This window comes from Lithobates pipiens, unplaced genomic scaffold (assembly GCF_037356315.1).
Source record: "Lithobates pipiens isolate NorthernLeopardFrog02 unplaced genomic scaffold, aLitPip1_a1.2 Scaffold_19, whole genome shotgun sequence".
In the NCBI taxonomy this organism is placed as follows: domain Eukaryota; kingdom Metazoa; phylum Chordata; class Amphibia; order Anura; family Ranidae; genus Lithobates; species Lithobates pipiens.
Genome location: NW_027507764.1, coordinates 447,776,846 through 447,791,191, shown reverse-complemented (window position 1 = coordinate 447,791,191; position 14,346 = coordinate 447,776,846). Strand labels below are relative to the sequence as shown.

The following is a 14,346-nucleotide window of genomic DNA, read 5'->3' as shown; positions in this document are numbered from 1 at the left end:
AAAGCCGACGGCTATAGCTGCTCGCTGTATCACTCGGATGTGATTGACAGCAGCGCGAGCCAATGGCTGAACTGCTTTCAATCCATCCACTCTAGTGGCTCAATCAGCGGCCAGGCTGAGCAGCGAAGAGGACGTCTGGGCAAGCGTGGGACTTTCGAGGGGTCAGGTAAGTAAAATGGGGGGGGGGGGGGGGCTGCGGGCGCTGGCACTGCCAGGTGTTTTTTCACCTTAAGGCATAGAATGCGTTAAGGTGAAAAAATATTTACCTTTACAACCCCTTTAAAGATTGGGCCTTTTTACCCTTGTCTGCAAATGGGTGAGTGCTGTGTATGGCTACAGCTCAACCAGGCCAGTGCCTTCTGTAAGGCTGGATTCACACCTATGCTTTTTTGCATTTTGCAGATTTGCACTGCAGTCCATTCAACATGGTTTCCTATGGAACATGTTCTGTAGAGCAAATCTGCAAAAAGCACAAAAAAAAAATGTATAGGTGTGAATCCAGCCTTAGTATAGGGACATGGGTGACTTGCCACATAGTTCATCTTGGCAGACACCCCACCCAGGTCTATTGACAGCAGGATGTGGCAATACGCAGGCGGGGGGAGGGGGGATGATGGAGTGGGCGGTCAAAGCCCTCTCCCTTCAGGTGAGGATGACCCTACCCATTTGACTTCCAAGACCAGGCCAGTTCTGAAATGGTAGATATTTATGTAGATGCTGGCAGATCCGTCTTTCTGATGATTTTACTGATGACAGATGCCAGCTTGTCAGGCTAGGGAGGTGTTCTGGGGCAGGGCTGGATCTAGCCTGTCTGATGTTGGGGGTGTGCTTAAAGATGGGGTTGGGGGGGGGGTAGAGGATGCAAGGTCGTTAGGGCACAGGATAGGGCCAGCAGTGTACAGAGGCCATTTGTTTGGGAAGTGTGTAGGGGGGCAGCAGGGCAGAGGATGGGTTCATGACTGGCAGGGCATGCCACAGATCCTCTTCTTCACCCTATGCAGGGCATAGCTGAGATTGGATTTTATTTTCACTGCTGAGGTTATTGGGGTATGGTTCCCCCCCCCAACTTCTATTTATTTGTGATGGCTATGTAGAATGGAGCAATCATAGGTGCTGAATCGCTGCTATGTAGTTTTAAAATTTAGTTTAATTGATGGCAGAAAGCATAGGTTGGTCTGCAGGCATTCTGTTCCTTGGTTCCCACAGATTTTCTGTTTCTGATTTGGCAATGACCCTTGGGTGAATTTCCTTGATTCTGTACAGACTAGAGGTCGACCGTTATGGGTTTTTCTCTGGCCGGTGCCGATATTTAGAAATTGGGGCGGCTGATGGCCGATACATGATGCCGTTTTTTTGTTTTTTTTTTGTGACCAATATTAGGGCGATTTATTATTATTTTTTTAACCACTTAAGGACCGCCGCATGTAAATGTACGTCAGCACAATGGCACCGATGGGCACAAGCACGTACATGTACGTGCTTGCCTTCCAGCGGGTGGGGGGTCCATTTCGCTTCAGGAGCGATCCGGGATGAGGGGATGGCCGTTGGTTTCTGGCTATCCCCTCTCCATCGCTTAAAGAGGAAGTAAACCCTTTCAAACCACTTTGACCTACAGGTAAGCCTAGATTAAGGCTTACCTGTAGGTCCAAGCAATATCTCCTAAACCTATATGGTTTAGGAGATATTTGCCCGAAAATGGGCACCGCTGTCTACGGCGCATGCGCCGTAGACAGCGGCGCGCAGGCGCACTAAATGCGGCAAGTCCAAGAATGGATTTGCCTAATTTGTCGACTCGCGTGCACATGCGCGGGAGTGACGTCATCGCGGCTTCGCCGAATGGCAGCGGCGGAGCTGCGAGACGCGACTCCCGTGCGCATGCGCGGGAGTGATGTCATCGCGGCTTCGCCGCTGTGATTCGTCGGAGCTGCGAGACGCCACCAGCAAGATGGAAGCGGCGGACTACAGGGGACAGCGGCGACTTCGCTGGCTCCTGTGTCAGGTAAGTGACACATAATGAGCTACTATGCGATGCATAGTAGTCCATTATGCTTTACCTTTGCAGGGAAAAAAAAAGAGGAAGTAAACCCATCAGGGTTTACTTCCTCTTTAAGGAGCTTGAGAATGAGAAGCTTCCCCCGCCTGTGTAGTGTAAACACAGGCAGGGAGGAAGTGATGTCATTCTCCTCTGGGCGGTCTTTTTGACCGGACTGCGAGGAGAACACATAGTAAGTGTGCACCAACACCCCCCCCTCCCAGTCAGTGTCACTGATTGCAGTGATCATTTATTTACTGATCACTGCATTTAGTGTCAGTTGTGACAGTAAAAAGTGTCAGGGCAGTTAGTGTTAGGTCCAGGGTAGCCCCCCTACCCCCTAATAACCCCCTGATTGCCCCTAGAGTTAACCCTTTCACCCCCTTTTGCCAGTGTCACTAAGCGATCGATTTTCTGATCGCTGCATTAGTGTCACTGGTGCCGCTTGGTAGATATTTTTTTTTTTTAGGTTCACCGCCAGGTTTTTATAGCATTGGGTACCCCCTGATTGCCCCTAGTTAACCCTTTCACCAGCGATCACCGTATAAGTGTCACTGGTGACGCTGGTTAGCCAGTTAGTTATTTAGGTTCCCCGTCAGGTTTTTATATAGCGTCAGGGACCCCCATATACTACCTAATAAAGATTTTAACCCCCTGATTGCCCCTAGTTAACCCTTTCACCAATGATCACCGTATAAGTGTTACGGGTGACTCTGGTTAGTTAGTTTGCTTTTTATAGCATCAGGGCACCCACCATTTATTACCCAATAAAGGTTTAAGCCCCTGATCACCCGGCGGGTGATATCAATTAGGTTTTAGGGTCAGGGTCTGCGTTGCCCCAGGCAGCGCTAGGTTAGTGCCAGTACCGCTAACACCCATGCGCAAAGCATACACCTCCCGTAGTGGTATAGAATCTGAACAGATCAATATCTGATCAGATCTATACTAGCATCCCCAGCAGTTTAGGGTTCCAAAAAAACACATTGTTAGCGCGATCAGCCCAGATACCTGCTAGCACCTGCGTTTTGTCACTCATTGCTAACTTTTGCGCAAACCAATAAATATACGCTTATTGATATATTGACTTTTTTTTTTTTTTTTAACTAAAGACATGTGGCTGAATACATTTTGGCCTAAATGTATGACTAAAATTGAGTTTATTCGATTTCTTATAACAAAAAGTAGAAAATATCATTATATTTTTTTTTTTTTTTTTTTAATTTTCAGTCTTTTTCCTTTTTTATATCGTAAAAAATTAAAATCGCAGAGGCAATCAAATGCCATCAAAAGAGAGCTCAATTTGTGGTAAGAAAAGGATGCAAATTTAGTTTGGGTACAACATTGCATGATCGCGCAATTACCAGTTAAAGCAGTGCAGTGCGAAATTGTAAAAAGACCTCTGGTCCTTAGGCTGACAATTGGTCCGGGGCTTAAGTGGTTAAAAACTCACCCACTGGCAGGTGGCACTGGTTGGTTTCACACTCGTGAGTCGAGTGTAACTGTGTGAAACTGACAAGTAACAGAGAGGAGCTGTCAGAATTTAGCTTAATGTCGGGGGTGGGTGGGACGCAGCTATCAAACACCAGCCAATGATTAGGCTGCTTAAGAAAAGGGCAGGGCCACGTACATGTAGTGGCCCACCCAGATCCCATCGGCTGGTGTTTGATAGCTGCTGGGTCCCACCCCCAACATTAAGATCAATTCTGACAGATCCTCTCTCTCCTCTGTTGCGTGTCAGTTTCACACACTCAGCGGCTCTGGCAAGCATCAAGCGGCGCGCTGACTGTCAAGAAGGGAGGAGGAACGGTAGTCAGTGATAAAAATCGCCCTAATTTTGATAATCCGGCCGATGACTATTTATCAAAAATAACCAAATATCGGTTGACTTCTAGTTCAGACTGACATGTGCTGCATAGAGTAATGTGGGACATTGGTGGCAAACCCTTAAACAATGTACAAGCTGAAAAAAAGTTTTGATGGATCAGCAGATGGCCTCTAACAGGAAAAAATGCATGAAGAAAAGCTACTTTCTAGCCTCAATTGGGTAATATCTAAAGGGAAGCTGGGAAATGTAGTCGCACTATTTGTTGCCTAGAAATTGAGAGCTTTTGAAGCTTGTGCGGATTACACCAAGCCTAATGAAGAAGGGTATGTATCCACCTCAATAAATCGTACCCAATAACAATTGATTCTGGTTAATGGTAGACAGTTCTTATTGTTAAGACCCCTTTCACACTGGGTCATTTTGCAGGCGCTAGAGCACTAAAAATAGCGCCTGCAAACCGACCTGAAACAGCTCCTGTTGTGTCTCTAGTGTGAAAGCCCCAAGGACTTTCACACTGGAGCGGTGCACTGGCAGGACGGTAAAAAAAAAGTCCTGCTAGCAGCATCTTTGGAGCCTTGTGTATACTGCTCCTGCCCATTCAAATCAGTGGGGCAGCGCGGCTATACTGCCGGCAAAGCTTTCTGGTGGCTTTTAACGCTTTCTCGGCTGCGGGGGGGTGGTAAAGCCACCCTGCTAGCGGCTGAATGGCGCCGCAAATCCAACAGTAAAGCTGACGCACCTCCCGCCCCAGTGTGAAAGGGCCCTCAGAGTCAGCAGTTTGCATCGTTGGTGAATATAGCTGCAAAGTAACCTGATTTAAATTGTAAATCCAGGATTACAAAATGTTCTATGAGTTTGCTTTGTGTCACGGGGTGAATCTATCATGCAGAAAATGTATTCTTCTCTCACATTATTGTATACAAAGGTGGAAAAAAATTGCAGGATGAACTTAAAAATAGCCTGTATGTCCGTATAAGTAAATGGTACCTGGCTTCTTGGTTGCAGATATTTTGGGCTAATTTTAGATCCTGATAGTGAAATCAATTTTGTCTGCCAGTTTAGTATGCTTAAAAACTACAGCCTTGGATCTTCTTTACATGGCTCATGTCCCTTTTGGATTTACCCCTCTGCTGTTCTAAATATTGTTAGAGAGGATATGGGATTTTTAGGGTGCCCAAGAAAAATTAAGTCTAATGAATTTATTAAAACAATATATAAGACATCACAGTATCATAATCACAGTAACCATAATATGTGTTGCCAGCTCTACATGTTTGGCCCTGCAATGGTTTCCTCAGGAGACTTCCAACAAGCACTGCCTAGCATGGTAACTATAAGTGTAAAACAATATATTAAAATCCCAAATTTTTAACCAAAAAATAGAAATTGAATTTTCTCGCAAATACAGTTAGACCAAGAGTTTGCAGCTCGGTGGACCTCCCTTCTTCCTTTCCGACCAGTGGGTCTGTGAACTGGTTTCATCAGGCTACAAGATAGTTTCTTTCTTGTCTGCCAAACAGATCTTTTGGTGCTGACTCAACACCTGAAGTACCTGGGCTTAATTCTGGACTCCACAGAGACGAGAGTCTTTCTCCCCTCAGATAAGCTGCAGACTCTTCAATCTGCGGTGAAGTTGTAGGTGTCCCGCAGGTGGTCGTCGCTGCGTTTGTTTTTGCATGCGAGTTCTGGGTCTCATGGTAGCCACTTTCGAGGCAGTACCATATGCTCAATTCCACACTCTTGCAGAAAGAGAGCCTGTCCAAATGGGACAAATCTCAGACATCCCAGGATTGTCAAATTTGGGTGAATCAGCTAGTCCGATTCCCTTCTCTAATGGCTGAGGTCTCCGGCCCTTCGGTCTGGGAAGTTGTTCTTCCTCTCCATTGGACAGTGATCACAACGGATGCCAGCCTGACCGGTGGGGGGGGGGGGGTTTGGGGAGTACAGTTGGCCCAGGGTCACTGGACGCAGGAAGAATCCCGCCTGCCGATCAATGTGCTGGAGCTTCGGGTGATCAGGCAGTGCCTCTCCACATGGTCAGAGGTGTCCGGTCAGGATCCAGTTGGACAAAGCCACGGCGGTGGCGTATGCCAACCATAAAGGAGGAACAAGGAGCTCGGCTGCAGCACTGGAGGTCAATCACATCCTGCAGTGGGCAGAGCAGCACACGTCTGCTCTGTCAGCTGTATATATTCCGGGCGTAGAAAACTGGCAGGCGGTCTACCTCAGTCATAAGATGCTGGACTAAGGGGGAATGGTCGCTGCATCCGACTGTATTTCGGCTAGTTTTCCTAAGGTGGGGCACACCAGATGTGGACCTCTTGGGTCAACCGGAAGGTACAGAGGTTTGTGGCCAGGACAAGAGACCCCTGGGCGGATGCGTCAGACGCGTTGGTGGCTCTATGGGGGCATTATCGGCTGATTTATGCCGCCCCCCCCCCCTCAGACTTCTACCCAGTCTGCTATGCAGAGTGGAGGCCGAGGGGATTCTGGTAATTCTGATTGGCCTTGATGTCCTTGGTATGTCGACATAGTCAAGAGTGGCGGATGTTCCTTGGCGGCTGCCAATGCAGGAGGACCTTCTGTCGCAAGGTCCAATACTTAATCCTGCTTTACCGTCGCTGGTATTAAGCACCATTAAGGGGCAGGTATCAGCTTTGGCTGTCCATCCTCCTTCTCCTTCTTCCGTAAGTACGTTTTTTTGTTTAGGGGGTTTGACATGTGGCTCCTCTGATTCAATCACCACTGCCTCCGTGGGATTTGAATCTGGTACTTCAGAAACCGCCGTTTGAGAACATTAGGGAGCATCTGCCAGGAGGGTTTGAGTTGGCGGCCTTGTATTGCAAGTCTCCCTACTTCATCCTCCCACAAGGATAAGGTGGTGCTGTGTCCGCAGCCTTCGTTTTTTCCAAAGGTTTCAGCTTTTCATCTAAATGAGGACATTGTGCTTCCGTCCTTTATGTCCTCAGCCGTCGCATCCCAAAGAGGTTGCTTTGCATTCTCTGGACGTGGTCCGGGCTCTGCATATGTATCTGCTACAGCTCCTTTCTGGAGGTCTGACTTGTTGTTTGTATTGGTGGCTGGTCCGAAGAAGGACCTTGCAGTCTCGGCCACTTTCTTGGATCAGACAGATCGTGGTTCAGGCTTATGCCAAAAGGTGATGGGTGTCCCCATTTCCTGTCATGGCACATTCTACCAGGGCAATTGCCTCCTGGGCTTTCCAGCATCAAGCGTGTTTCTCAGATGTGTAAGGCGGCAACCTGGTCGTCCGTTGACTTGAGAGCATCTTCGGATGCGTGCTTTGGCCGCAAGGTTTTGCAGGCGGCCATTTTAAGGTTGCAACTCCTCTGAGTTCCTTTTTGTTATGGGTGGAGTTTATTTTCTTGCTGTTCCCACACTTTATTTTATTTTTTTTATTTATTTTTTTTTTTTTTTTTTACACTGCTTGGGGACAGCCCTACGGTCAAGGTTAAAGGTGCTGTGTCCGTCCAATGAACAAAAGAGAAAATAGGATTTTTGTACTCATCGTAAAATCCTTTTCTCTGACGTTCATTGAAGGACACAGCGCCCACCCCTTCTATTTGTTTGTACTGCTTTTTGACGAACTGAGCTGCTGGAAGCAGCGTGAGGGGTTATAGCCAGTAGGACCGCCTCCTGGGCAGTACTGTTCAATTTTTGCTGTTTTTACATGTTCTGCCTAGTCCTCTCCTGAAGGTGGCGATATAACCCTAAGGTCAAGATTAGGTGCTGTGTCTGTCAATGAACGTCAGAGAAAAGGATTTTACAGTGAGTACAGAGTACAAATATTCCCCCCCCCCCCCCCTTTAATTTTTTTTGTTTTTTTGACCACGGTAGAATAAACATTCAAACCTTAGAGTGCAGATAAGGGAACCAATTAATAATAATGGATGCTACCATAGCTGGTGGTACTTCCAGACGGTTAGCAGATCTGAAGGCAGACTTCCCCAGAAGAAACTTCCAAGCAGTCATATAACCTAATCAACAACCAGAAAAAAAGACATTTTGTATACTTCCAATCTGATTCCCACAAAAGTCTGGAAGTCTTTTACCTTTCACAGATTTGAAGCATCACATATCGCCTTGCCCTCGACTCTGCCGCTGCCCTATCTGCAGAGAAAGGGGATCCTTTTATGTCCCCACCGGCGTCCAATGGCACGGACGCTGAGAAATTGCCACCACGCATGCGTGAGTGATGCCAGAAGTTACGTAACGCGCAAGTGCGATGATCACTTGGCGCCAATGTGAGTCCATCTTTCAGTGCCAGTCCATAAATGTGTGTGTGTGTGTGTGTGTGTGTGTGTGTGTATATGTATATATATATGTATGTATGTATGTATATATATATATATATATATATATATATATATATATATATATATATATATATATATATAAAAAAATCCATGAATCATGTAATCCCATGCATCAAAAACAATCCTGTGTATCGACCTTTGTTCACCACGGTGTCCTTCACCCCACCTAAGATGTCTTCTCCCCTGCTTGGATGGACCCCACTACCTAAAGGAGGTCAGTATGTACCTTTTTTTTTTTTTATTTATTTATTTTTTTTTGTTTTGTAAAAGTGACGCTGCTTCCACTGACAGATCAAATCCAGTCCACAGTTCTCAGCGTGGGGTCATACAGTGAGGGGGGGGGGGAGTATTTGACCCCCACCCCCCTGCTGATTTTGTACGTTTGCCCGACGACAAATGATCAGTCTATAATTTTTAATGGTGGGTTTGTTTTAACAGTGAGAGACAGAATGCATTTTAGACTGCATTCACACCTGAGTGTTTCGTTTTCAGACAGTTGTGTGTGTGTGTGTGTGTGTGTGTGTCTTTGTTTGTTTGTTTTTTTGTACAGGTCAAAAGGTCACCAATGTAAAAAAACAAATGCCTGTAATCTGCCCAAAAAGAAGCTCCTGTACTTGACCCCTTCGCAAAATGACTTGGTGGCAAAACCCTTGTTGGCAATAAGAGGTCAGATATTTCTTGTAGTTGGCCACCAGGTTTGCACACATCTCAGGAGGGATTTTGCCCCACTCCTCTTTGCAGATTTTCTCTGAATCATTAATATTTCGAGGCTGACATTTGGAAACGTGAACCTTCAGCTCCCTCCACATATTTTCCATGGGATTAAGGTCTGGAGACTGGCTAGGCCACTCCAGGACCTTCTTCTTTTGTTACCTTGGCAATGTGTTTTGGGTCATTGTAATGCTGGAATACCCAGGCACGACCCATTTTCAATGCCCTGGCTGAGGGAAGGAGGTTCTCGCCCAAGATTTGACTGTACATGGCCCCGTCCATTGACCCTGCGGTGACGTTGTCCTGTGTTTTTGGGGTCATAGGCAGCGTTTCTCCTCCAAACACAGCGAGTTGAGGCGATACCAAAGAGCTTGATTTTGGTCTCCTCTGACCACAACACTTTCACTTTCACCCAGTTCTCCTCTGAATCATTCAGATATTCATTCCCAAACTTCAGCTGGCCTGTACATGTGCTTTCTTGAGCAGGGGGACCTTGCAGGTGGCACTGCAGGATTTCAGTCCTTCATGGCGTAGTGTTACCAATTGTTTTCTTGGTGACTATGGTTCCAGCTGCCTTGAGATCATTGACCAGATTCTTTCGTTGGTTCTGGGCTGATTCATCATGTTCATTGAAAGTCCATGAGGTGAGATCTTGCATGGAGCCCCAGACTGAGGGAGAGTGACAGTTATTTTTTGTTTTCCATTTGCGAATAATTGCACCAACTGTTGTCACCCCCTCACCAAGCTGCTTGGCAATGATCTTGTAGCCCATTGCAATTCAGTCTTGTCTTTGACATGCTTGGAGAGCTCTTTGGTCTTGGCCATGATGGAGAGATTGGAATCTGATTACTTCTGTGGACAGGTGTGTGTTTTTTGAGATTAGGAGCACTCTCTTAAAGGGAGTGCTCCTAATCTCAGCTCGTTACCTGTATAGAAGACGTCTGGGAGACAGAAATCTTACAGGGGATCAAGTACTTATTTTACTCATTAAAATGCAAATCAATTTATAACTTCTCTTGAAAACTGTTAAACCTACCATTCAAATTATAGAATGATCATTTCTTTGTTGGTGAGCAAATGTACAAAATCAGCAGGGGATCAAATGCCCCCCCTCACTGTATATGTAAGAGGAAGGAAACATAGTGCAGATCGCCCATACAGCATATTAAGTGTAAAAATTCAGAAGTCAAATACAGGCATATTTTAGTACTATCCTTGGCTTGCACAGCTCCACCTGGCTCTGTCCAGCGTGATTACGTCACTACCCACATCCTACCCAATGGGCTTTCTCGAGGTCTAGGCGTATACTCTTCATATTGACCTGGATGAAAGGGTGAGACTTGTCCATACAGTGCCTGAAGGTACAAAGAATTCAAATAATTGGGGACATTTCCCTGTCACTTTTTTGATCTGTGTCATTCCAGCATTTTGTAAAAAAGGGATTGGTCCTTGTAGATAAATATTATTTGCTATTTCCAGAGTCCATGGCCTTTCTTTCCTTCCTTCTCTTTTTTTTTTTCTCCCCCCCCCCCCCCAAGAAATCTGATGGGTTAGAAATGGCGAAACAGCTCCGTGGGCATACCCTTATTCCCGATACTTCCCCTGTAATGAAGTGGATAGAATCTCCTGCTATTTAGACCATGCTGTAGCTTCAGACATGCTTTTTATTAATGAATGTTGTAGATCTCCCTGCTAGCTTTTGGCCTCCCTCTTGTAGTCCTGTCAGGAGACTTTAAATATATCTACTTCCCTCTAATTAATTTTTAAATGAATTTGTAATTAAATATGCATACAGTCCACAGGGCAAAGCAGGCTCAGTGTTGTCTGGTAACAGCACAAATGAATGGTTCCTTAAGGCTTTAAGAGTAGAACAATACTGTGTGGTATAATGGTAATGTAGCTTTCATTTAAGATGTTGGCAGCTTAATCCAGAAATGATTTTGATAAACCACTTCCATATTTTACACAAATACAATGAATACTTGAGGCATATTTTAATTTGTGCTCATTATGTTTTCAGGTTTGACATCATTGGGTTGTCGCCAGATGCTCAGGAGGATGATGCTGGAATTAAGCAGGCTTCAGAGAACAGTATGGCTTTCTCACTTATTTTACAGCTTTCTTAGACACGCTTTGTAGGCATCTTCTATATTTCACAATAGTTCACTTAGAAATTAGTTAAAGGCATCCTTTTATTTCAGTGCTTGACAAGACTGAATCAATGTGTAATTTCATAGAGTATGATTATGAAACAAATGACTAATGCAAGATTGGGGAAGAAACTGTAGCTGCTTGGCGGCTAGTACCATTATGAAAAATCATTCGCCACAAAGACACATGAATGTTGCATCACTCCTATAACCAATAATTTTTATTTTTTTTCTCTTTCCAGTTAAAGCTCTTATAGACCAAGAAGTAAAGAATGGTATACCCTCAAATAGAATCATTTTAGGAGGATTTTCTCAGGTAAGTCAGACCTGTTAGAAAGTCCTTTCAAACTGTTGAGTGCTGTAAATCTGTTTTTTCTCTGTACATTTGTAACACCCACAGCCTTTTACTCTTTTTTACTGCTTTAAAGCTATATAAGAAGCCTAGTGGTGCAGTAGCTTGTAGAGGTCGACCGATATATCGGCCGATATTTGCCGTTTTTTAAATAATCGGCATCGGCCGATTTGTGCTGATAAAAAGCCGATTTAGAACTACAGCGGGACTTTGAAATGACTTCTGTATAGAATGGTCTAAGTTGACTGAGTCATCATAGCAACCCTTTCCTCCACTCTGGGCAGGCTGCCAAGAAAAGAACAGAAAGATACAATGTTTACATTTGAATGAATGAAGTCATCTCTGTGTGTAGAAGTTCTCAGTTTAACCATTTAAAGACTAAATCTTTTCTGACACTTGTTGCTTACAAGTAAAAAATCCTGTATTTTCTGCCAGAAAATCACTTAGACCCCCCAAAAATTATATATATTTTTTTAGCAGAGATCCTAGGGAATAAAATAGCGGTTGTTGCAATATTTTATGTCACACGGCATTTGCACAGAGGTCTTTCAAATGCATTTTTTTGGGAAAAAAATACACCATTTAAAAAATAAAAATAAAATAAAAACAGTAAAGTTAGCCCATTTGTTTTTTTTTTTGTCCAAAAGTTTTGACTACCTGTTTTTATATATATATATATATATATATATATATATATATAATATATATATTTTTTTTTATCTAAATCATACATACAAGTAAACTGATTGGAGGTTTGTTTTGTTTAATAAATGTTTAAGTGTAAGAAATTTTCTGTATCACGTATGAAGGCCGCTTTCACACTGGAGCGGGCAGGCGTTGATGGTAAAACGCAAGTTTTAGCGGCTCTTTACCATCATTTTAGCGGTGCTATTTGGCTGCTAGTGGGGCACATATAACCCAGCTAGCGGCCAAGGAAGAGGTTAAATGCGCCCATGAAGCACCGCTGCCAAATCGCATTGCATGCGCTTCGGCAGTGGTGCCCATTCATATCAATGGGCAGGAGTGGTGGAGGAGCGGTATACACCACTCCAAACGTGCTGCTTGCAGGACTTTTTTTTAAGATCCTGCCAGCGCATCGCCTCAGTGTGAAAGCACTGTGTCTTTCACACAGACTGCAGGGGAGCCATTTTACAGGCACTTTACAGGCGCTATTTTTAGCCCAAAAGCGCCTTAAAACGCCCCAGTGGGAAAGGTGTGTTAGATCAAGGGGGATTAAAAATAAATAAATAAATAAAATAAAATCGGCCTAACATATCGGCCCAAAAAAATCGGCATCATATATCGGCTATCGGCCGCCATGATTTCTAAATATCGGCATCGGCCAGAGAAAAACCCATATCGGTCGACCTCTAGTAGCTTGATTAGCGTCATGATTCGTAAACGTGGGATCAAGTAGGCCAGCGAGTGACAAAAGTACAAGTTGTGCCCTGTTATGCATTTGCATGTAGTGGTGGCCATACAATGAAAGAACATGGCACCCATCTGGGTTGTCTTTTTTTTAATTGCTAAGCTTTGGGCATGGCTAAAGTAGGGTTTATAAACATAGCTATGGCTATCGTTATAGTAATAAACAACATTTATAATGTAGAATTTGTTTGTGTTAACAGACTTTTTACCCTTCCAGGGAGGAGCTCTGTCACTGTACACTGCTCTAACAATGAGTCAGAAATTAGCTGGTGTTGTTGCCCTGAGCTGTTGGCTTCCATTAAGAACCTCTTTTCCCCAGGTAATGTAGTAAGTCACTCATCTGATTGTGCTGGCTGTACATGGGAAAAATAAATGATGGGCTATAGATTCTGTTGATTCAGATTTTGTTTTAAAGCAAAATCATTAAAAACAGTAGTTTTTTTTAATACAATTTTTTTTTTTTTTTCAGGCTGTTTCCTTTTCAGTAGGAATAATGTTGTTGTCAAGTTGGTGCAATAGACCTCCAAAAATTTTCTTTCATTTGGAACTTTCATTGTTGAACATATTGTATTACCATTTATTTAGGGCCTGCATTGTCATGTCAAGCTGTCTTTGCATTCCCATACAAGTCTATAGCAATGCAAAATCCACTTAAAGCGGCGTTCCAACCTAAAGTGGAACTTCCACTTAATTGCTTCCTCCCCTGCCTCTTATGATGGACAGAACAGTCGTCCAATGCCAACCCAGGAGACGGAGCTTCCTATTACAAAGGCTGCTAAGTAAACAGTAGATTTTCCTGTATGTAATCTGACGGCACTCGTCCCATCCCCTCTGAGGCTGCCAGAACTAAACGATAAATATAGTATATATCTTTTGTGGCTCCCCACAATGGCGCTTGGGGATTTGTTGGGGTCCACAAATGAGAACTCGCACACTCTTACTTGTGCTCATAAGTTTACAAACCCTGGCAGAATTAGATTTCTTGTCTGTTTTTTCAGAGAATATGAATAACGCAAAAACTTTTCTTTCACTCATGGTTAGTGTTTGTCTGAAGCCATTTATTTTCAATCAATTGTGTCGTGTGTGTGTTTTTTTTTTTTTTTAATCCAAATGACAACAGAAACTACCCAAATTACTCTGATCAAAAGTTTACATACCCTGGTGATTTTGGCCTGATAACATGCACACAAGTTGAGACAAATGGGTTTGAATGGCTATTAAAGGTAACCATTCTCACCTGTGATCTGTTTGCTTGTAGTGTGTGTGTGTGTGTGTGTGTGTGTGTATATATGTATGTATGCGTATATATCAATGTGTATATATGTCAATGAGTTTCTCTACTCCTGAAAAACCCTTGCATCTTTCATCCATTGCTGCACTGACGTTTCTGAGTCATGGGGAAAGCAAAATTATTGTCAAAGGATCTGTGGGTAAAGGTAGTTGAACTGTATAAATCAGGAAAGGGATATAAAAAGGAATTGAGAATGCAAACTGTAATCAAGAATGAAAAATTA

The 14,346-nt window shown here is 43.9% G+C and overlaps 1 protein-coding gene across 1 annotated transcript in view; it reads left to right on the top strand.

The window, feature by feature from the left end:
- The window catches only part of LYPLA1 (lysophospholipase 1), a 45,388-nt gene that overhangs the window by 17,605 nt on the left and 13,437 nt on the right, over nucleotides 1-14,346 (top strand). The window contains exons 5-7 of the mRNA XM_077492700.1: nucleotides 10,923-10,993; nucleotides 11,295-11,368; nucleotides 13,050-13,151. Of these exons, the coding sequence (XP_077348826.1) occupies nucleotides 10,923-10,993; nucleotides 11,295-11,368; nucleotides 13,050-13,151 (247 nt within the window). The remainder of the gene's footprint in view (nucleotides 1-10,922; nucleotides 10,994-11,294; nucleotides 11,369-13,049; nucleotides 13,152-14,346) is intronic.